This window comes from Orycteropus afer, unplaced genomic scaffold (genome assembly GCF_000298275.1).
Source record: "Orycteropus afer afer isolate SDZICR_OR568_19922 unplaced genomic scaffold, OryAfe1.0 scaffold00040, whole genome shotgun sequence".
Taxonomy (NCBI): Eukaryota; Metazoa; Chordata; class Mammalia; order Tubulidentata; family Orycteropodidae; genus Orycteropus; species Orycteropus afer.
In genome coordinates, this window is record NW_006921627.1 from 9,068,232 (window position 1) to 9,076,380 (window position 8,149).

At 42.8% G+C, this 8,149-nt stretch overlaps 1 protein-coding gene across 1 annotated transcript in view; it reads left to right on the top strand.

Annotated features, from left to right (window-relative positions):
* Window positions 1-1,497: 1,497 nt before the first annotated feature.
* The window catches only part of GALNT8 (polypeptide N-acetylgalactosaminyltransferase 8), a 74,251-nt gene continuing 67,599 nt past the window's right edge, over window positions 1,498-8,149 (top strand). The window contains exon 1 of the mRNA XM_007937191.1: window positions 1,498-1,708. Coding sequence (XP_007935382.1) covers window positions 1,498-1,708 — 211 coding nt within the window. The remainder of the gene's footprint in view (window positions 1,709-8,149) is intronic.

Here is an 8,149-nt window from a genome sequence, read left to right on the forward strand (position 1 = left end):
ATTTTATCACATGTTTAAGCTTTCCACTTGAACTTTATTGATGAGGACAGGGTAGTACTACAGGTTTTTCAGTGGCGTTTTGCTTGAGTAGGGCAGTAACTGTCTAAATGTTTTCTCTTTTGGTAAGCTGTCCCTTTTCAGTTCTTTTGGCTGAAGATAACAGGTTTTTCTCAGGGTGTTTACTGTCTGTGCCCTTTGATGTTTCCAAATTCCGACTTTTCTAGCACCTAGTCCATTATAGGCAAAAAGAAAGCTTAGGGAACTCATTGCTTCACTGTTCCTTCAGTTTCTGTATCTTAGCCCGTCTTCCTTCTTCTTTGCACTTTACAGTCTTATATATATATAAATATATAAAGTCTAGAGTTTTTATCGGCTCTTAATAACAACAATACTCCATTTTGTTCTAGAACCAGAAGGAATCATGTGTATTTTATTTGCTTAGACTCTAACATACAGTTGGAAGCCTGGGAAATATTTTCTATAGATGAATGACAAAAGAATTTTGCATTTTGTTATTTTCCATTCTACCTGCTTTTCCAAAGTCTTTTCTTTATTTTAATCCCCATGTCTGCCTTAGCACTTCTCTGCATACACTGTGTTTGGGGACCTAGAAGCAATCCAAGGCATTGGGACACATGGAGAGATATGATTATGAAAAGACCTAACACTAGGCTGAGAACCTTTAACTTTCATCTTTGAGGAAGAATTGTCAGTGTTTAATCTCCAGTGTTGAGAATGCACTTGTCCAAACCATATAGGAAGTGTGAAGTGTGGAGGCAGAGGAGTTTCTGTGAGCTGAGGGATGGTAGGGCCCCACTGTGAAAAGTTGTGTAGAAGATGAGGAGAGGACAGAGACCAATGCAGCAAGGTCATCTCCTGAGGCTCGCTACCCCGGGCTGCCTCCAGCTGCTCATCTCTACTTACTTCCAGACAGGGACCCCTCAGAAACCAGCAGGAAGTCTTGGTTTAAGTTTGTTGAACACTCACACTTAAAATGGTCAAGGCCCTATAGAGATGGAAAAAAAAACATCTAAGACACTGCCCCTGCTCTCAAAAGGCATACACACAGTATAGAAACTTCCAACCTTATGGATTCCTTTTGCATCCTGTTTATCCCCTTCTTTACCCATCAACCATATGTCACCTGCTCTGTTGGATGGAAAAAAAAAACAAAATCAGAACAGAAAGAGAAAACCTCTCAAGCAGATAGTTAAGCCTTGTCTAAGAGGGAGCATTCACCTGATTTCTGAGGCATTGCAAGGTGTTTCCAGGTGACCTACTTAATCACTGGGTGGCTACCATAGCACAGTCCACACACCTGACGCTGTTCAGGGAGAAGCTGGCAACTTGTGACAGCTTTCCCAGCCAGAGAACATCTGCTTCAGCAGGCAGGGTGTCATCCAGCCAGAGACAAAGAACACTAGATTCCGAGTCTCAGCCTGCCTGGGCAGTGATCTGCTCAACCCTGCAGGGACCTGGGAGAGCCTCAGGCAGAAGATGATGCTTCGGAGAAACTTCCCCAAAGCCCTCTGCATTGGGCTGACTCTAGTCATTGCTGTCAATATCCTTCTGGGGTTTTATACCAAAGGAACCTTACAAAGCTTGATTGTGGGTATGGTCCACAGGGATCTTCCTTTGCCTTTGGCTGAATGGGATGGGGCAGTGATAAAGAGACTCTCTCACTTGGAGGTGGAACTTCAACATCTGAGTAAGTTGATAACACCAACTTGTAGGGGATGGGTGTGTGTGTGGGACACACATAAGAAGTAGAAACAGGGTCCCAGAGGGAAGAGAAAATAGACGAGGGTTTATATTCTCATCTTAATTTAAGCATTTGGCATTAAATTCTGTGCCTCCAAATGAGAGGTAAGTATGGAGATTAGTTAAGTAGAGAGGGAGATCAGAACAAGCATTTTGGGGAAGGAGAGCTGGGTGTGCCTATGGAGTAGTGTGTGTGCATGAACATATGTGATCACATCCACAGAAGTGCAGGCAGAGAAACTGAGGCTCACATTAAGAATCCCTGAGAGGTGCAGAAATACCTATTATAGCCCTTTCCTTAGGACATATGTGGCAAGGGCTGGTACATAGAGGTTGGCAGTCTCAGGAGCAAAGATCTCACTTCCATTTTGCTGTGAGTTGCTATCATGAATTCATGGGAGCTCTGGTGGCATAGTGCCTAAGGCATTTAAATGCCAACCAGAAGGCTGGCAGTTCAAACCCACCAGCCACTCCTTGGAAGGAAGATTGGGCAATCTACTTCCTTAGAGATAGTGCCTCAGAAACCCATGGAGGGGTTGCTATGAGTCGGATCTACTTGATGGCAGTGAGTTTGTTTTTTTGTTTTTTGTTAGAGGACCTTAGATCACATCCTGATATGGCCATCACGGTTGCAAGACTATAAGCAAGTGCTTACCTTTCTCAGCTTCCTCATAGGGCTGTGATGGTACAGTGCAGTAATTAATATATGCAGAAAGGGATCTATAAACTAATATGTGGCAAATGGTAACCTCCTCATTTAAAGTTCTGAGTAAGATTCAATGAATTCTGGCTCACCATGAAACTCACTCTCTTGACTCGTATGTGTTTCTGCATCTGACTTCAGTGAAAGGAAGTGACTATTTTCCCCTTGCTCCTCAAATGACAGGGATCAAATGCTTGGACTTCTGAAGTGAGGTATTGAGTGTGTGAGCCTGTGTGTAACTGCACATGTGTGTGTGTGAATGTGTCTGCACATATGCTGGACTGGAGTTGAGAAAAGTGTCTTTTAAAGTGGTAACCTAACATGATCAGGTTTTAGGGTAAGGTAAAGTGACAGATGGAAGGAAAGACAGGAAGAGAAAGAGGAAGAAAGGAAATCAGAGAAAGGGAGACAAGACAAAAGAAGAGGAAAGAGGTAGAGACAGAAAAAAAGGAGGAAAGAAGTCAGAGTCCAGGGAGAAGGAGTTTATATGGGGATAAGAGCAGAAAGGGAAGAGTGAAGTGGGGGAGGGGAGAAAAGAAGAGAGAAAGAGGCATAAAGCACCTAACACTTGTATCAGTCAGAGTTCTACCAGAGACAAAGAACAAGTAAGATATATATCAAAACTCATGGTCACTGAGTTTATTCTGACTCACAGTGACCTTATAGGACAGAGTAGAACTACCCCATAGGGCTTCCACAGCTATAATCTTTACAGAAGTAGACTGCCATAGCTTTCTCCTGTGGGTGGCTGGTGAGTTTGAAATCCTGGACTTTCAGTTAGCAGCCAAGAGCTTAACCATATTGACATTAGGGCTTTTTAAGATACATAGATCTCTCTCTTTACATATATCTACATATATAATATGTATATACAAGGTTTTACATATTATATCTATATCTATATATATATTATGCAGCTGTGGGCTCTAGTTGAGCAAATCCAAAAGCTGTAGGGCAGGCAGGACCTGACACTGCAGTCTGCAGGGAGAACTTATTCTTCCTCAGGACCTTCAGCTTTGGGCTTAAGGTCATTTGATTGATTGAATTAAGTGTGCCCACATAATTGAGGATAATCCCCTTTACTTAAAGTCATATGACTGTGTGTGTTAATCATATCTACAAAATACCTTCACAGCAACATCTAGATTAGTGTGTTTGATTCAATAACTTGGTACTGTAGACTAGCCAAAGGAACTCTGGTGGCGCTGTGGTTAAAGCATTGGGCTGCTAACCAAAATGTTGGTGGTTTAAACCCACCAGCTGCTCTGTGGGAAAGAGATGAGGCAGGCAGACTATTTTTGTGAAGATTTACAGCAGTTCTACTCTGTCCTATAGGGTGTCTATGAGTTGCAATTGACTCGATGACAATGGGTTATAGCCTAGAGAAATTGACACATAAAACAGCACTCTCTACATCCCTTCTCATAAGACTTGTATTTTATTGTAGCACAATTTTTGGGAAGATGAATTTCATAAGAGGCAGTTCCATGAGAGTATTATCCACCATTCTATTGCCCCATGTCTGGCACATAGAAGTTAAACAGATGAATAAATAGATGAATGAGTAAGTGTTTGAAGAACAGAATAAAGGACAGGCAGACAGGGAAGCAGGAAGGAGTGATACAGGGCAAGAGAGTGAGTGACAGAGAGAAGACTGTCAGTTCCCAAAACTCTCCTTTTGAGGACACCAGCTAGGTTGGACATTGACTATGCAAATATGTTCAGAGCCACTTCACTGAGAAGGAAGCCTTTGGGGGGATGTATCTAGCTGGGGATCCCAGCACCACTGTCACTTTTTTTTTTTTTGAATTGTGATTTGGGTGAAGGTTTATGGAGCAAATTCATTTTCCATTCAAAAGTTCATACACATTTTGTTTCATAAAATTAATTCACCCGTTATGTAACAACTCTCTTCCCACTTCCTCCCTGTGGTGACCTTTTCCCTGTGTCCTTTCCTATGTATTCCTGCCCTCTGAGCTACCTTCCTATGCAAATGCTGCCCTTCTGATCTCCTAGGGTTGATTGTTCTACGATTGTACATAGCAGGTATAATTGTTCCCCTTGTGGGTCTGTCTATTGTTTGGCTGGAAACCATGACAGTAAGTTCAATTCAGGCCTGAAGGGTACCTAGGGGCCATAGTTTGGGGGGTTTTGCCAGGCTCTATTAGACCAGTAAGCTTGGTCTTTTTATTTTATGATTTTGAGTTTTGTTCCACATTTTTTTCCCACTCTACCCAGGATCTTCTATTTTGATCCCTTTCTGAGTTGTTGTCTACTGTCACTTCTTAGCAGAGCACCCAGACCACACCAAGACTCTGACAGGGAGAGTTACCTTTGAGAGTTACCAGGGGCTCGTCAAACTGGCTCAGCCTCCTCAGGCCTTAAAATGGTAGCAGTTCTGTCTAAATCACCCCTCCCTCAATTCTTTCATTCAGTTGGGACCAAACGTGCCTTGACGCCCCTTCTAATTCACTTCTCTTTCCTTCTTTCCAAAGGTCAGTTCCTCCTTTTCATGTTATTCTCAACTTAATCACTCTGAAATAATTTGGTGCCAGGGACTCACTGTCACGCAAAACAAACCTCAGAATGTTTTTTGGACCCTGAATCCAGAGTGCAAATGCTTTTCTTTCCTGCAGGATTCCTGGAACTGAAAGCCTGTTCAGTTACCCCTTGTCAGCCATCCTGGCTGCTCATTGCCTTCAGGGATCTGGGAAGATTGAAACAAACAAACAAAAAATCCTAAGTCAATAAGTATACTTAAGCAAACCATGTAGATTATCAAAAGCAAATACTTACATTCTTGTTACGGACTATCTAGATTATCCCTGTTTACTGTGACTATTCTTTTTATCTTAAGCACTTGCATAGTTAACTCCCCTTCATCATTTCCTTGTCCTTGGACCAGTCTAGTACCACCCTCCAAACATGTCCTTTTCTCAGTTGCAGGAGTGACAACTGCCCTGCTTCTCCTTTGGGGAGATGTATATGTGTGCAGAATAAAGTTAGCTCTGGTGCCTAAGACACTTGACTGCTAACCAGAAGGCTGGTGGTTCAAACCCACCAGCCACTCCTCAGAAGGAAGGTTGGGCAATCTACTTCCGTAGAGATACTGCCTCGGAAACCCAAGGAGAGGTTACTATGAGTCGGGTCCAACTTGACGGCACATAACAACAACAACATATAAATGCAAAGGCAGCGAGTTTGGCTTTTTTTTTTTTTTCTTTTTTTTTATATGGATCCAAAGAAGTTCCTGGGTGGCACAAACAAATTGAGTGCTCCACTACTAGCTGAAAGGTTTGCATTTTGAACCCACCAACTGGTACTTTAGAAGACAGACCTCGTGATCTGCTTCTGAAAAGTCACAGTCTTGAAAATCCTATAGAGTTTTACTCTGTGCCTATGGGGTCACCATGAGTTGAAATCAACTTGACGGCAACTAATAACAGCAACCACATATGAAATTCAGCCCACATTCTGCTCACCAAGTTGTGTGTGTGGCATGGGGCTGCATCCACCCAGAGGAAATTCCCATAACTGCTCTCCCTTGCCAAGCTAGTACCCCTAGCTGCAATCATCCAGAAAAAAAGTGGTGCTTTCTTCTAACTTGCTGGAAGGTGCTGGATGGTTAGAGGTATGCTCTCAGTCTGATTGGAATTTAGTGTTTACTTGGGCGTGAATTAGTGAGAAGTTAGTGGGTCCATATGGCAGAGCACCCTGATTATCAGTGAACTGATTAAGAAGTGATATAATCAAAGTTGTACTTCCAAAACCAAAACCAAACTCACTGCCTGTCAAGTCCGTCCTGACTCATAGCAGCAACCCCTCCTTGGGTTTCTGAGGCGGTATCACTACGGAAGTAGATTGCCCAACCTTCCTTCTGAGGAGTGGCTGGTGGGTTTGAACCACCAGCCTTCTGGTTAGCAGTCAAATGCCTTAGGCACTATGTCACCAGAGCGCCTAAGTTTGCACTTGGGAAAGAATAATTTGGTTCTAGGCTCAGTCTAAGTGAAGAAAGTAGAGAGCCAGGAGGCTATTATAATTGCCTCCACTCTGTTATGAAAGCTTAGCTACCCCTTCTTTTGTTGACATGTCTCTTATTGACGTCCCTGACAAGTTTTCTTACTCATTACAGACTTAATGACACCTAGTTCATTTCCTCATCCCTGTCACAAAACTTACCGTTATCCTGGGCCACTTCAGTGGCCTGTAGATGACCCATGAAAAACCCTGGTTCTCCCATCTGCAGAGTCCTTTATTCCCACCTTAAAAACTAATAATCCTAGTTGCTGCTGAGTCAATTCTGACTCATGATGACCCCATGTGTGTCTGAGCAGAACTGTGCTTCATTGGGATTTCAATGGCTTATTTTTCAGAATACATCACCAGGCCTTTCTTCCTAGGCACCGCTGAGTGGACTCAGACCTCCAACCTTTTGGTCAGCAGCCAAGTGTGTTAACAGTCTGTACCACCCAGGGACTTCTAGCTCAGAACAGGTGCTCCATAAACCTTTGGTAAATGAATAATCCACATGGGAGTTAATAAGGAGTTGAACTAGAATGGAATAGAAAGGAAAGAATGAATTCTACCCCCAAAAAGGTAGATGCTGCTCAAATAGGCTGAATAAAGGCAGGGAGGAGAGAGTCAAAAAAGATAATAATAGTCAAAGGAGATCCAAGGGTTTTGAGTTTTAATAGCTGGGAGAACATTGTTGGGACCATTTGCAGAGATAATGAAGTGACCTTGGGAGGTTTGGGGAGTGGCGAGGTGATGAGTTAAGTTGTTAAGGGATTTGGGGAACTTGAAAAACAGCACAATGGGAAATGTCCCTAATAGCTCGATAATAATGAATGGTTATGATGATGATCATAATAATCATTATAATAATCTACACTGATTGAACAACTAGTAAGTGTCAGGCATAGTTCTAAATGCTTTACATATATAACTCACTTAATTCTCTCAACAAACCTGTGAGATAAGTATTATAGTTGTCCCCATTTTGTAGATGGGAAAACTGAGAGGTTCAGACACATTCCTAAGGTCATGCAACTGGGGCAGAGATGAGATGCAAATGCAGACAGTTTGAGAACTACAGGTTGTGGAGTGGATAGTTGCTTAGAGGTGAAAGGGAAGACTTGGGGGATAGATGAGTTTATCAAGGAGAGGAGATGATTGAGGACAGGCCTGGGTGCCTGTGTTTGGAGGGACAGGGCAGAGGAGCTTGTTGGAATTTGTCTTTAATTTTGTGATACAGAAAGTATTCATTGAGAGAGAAATGATGGTGGCAGAGTCAGGGTAAGCTGAAGTAAGTCTGCCTGGGGCGAAGTGGCAGTGGCAGCCAGACACAGGCCAGATGACACTAATCTTCTTCCTTCTTCTGTTGGTGTTATTCTCGGCTGAATGGTCACTTGACCTAGCTCCAAGATGGAGCTGGATCATGGGTTCGGTATCTAATGACAAGGCTTTTGATGAAAGGTTTTGATGATGCTGAAGGAGAAGCTATATTTAACCCCAGAACCAACCTTTGTTTAGCTAGATTCCTCTGTGAAAGGCATGTAGGAACTGAGACTAATACATTCTCCTGGTTCCCTTAGGTTAGGTGATGGTGAGTCCTGATTTGCCTGGGTTAGTCTCAGTTTATACCTGTTGTCCTGGCATAATTCTTTCTTTCATTTTTTTTTTTTT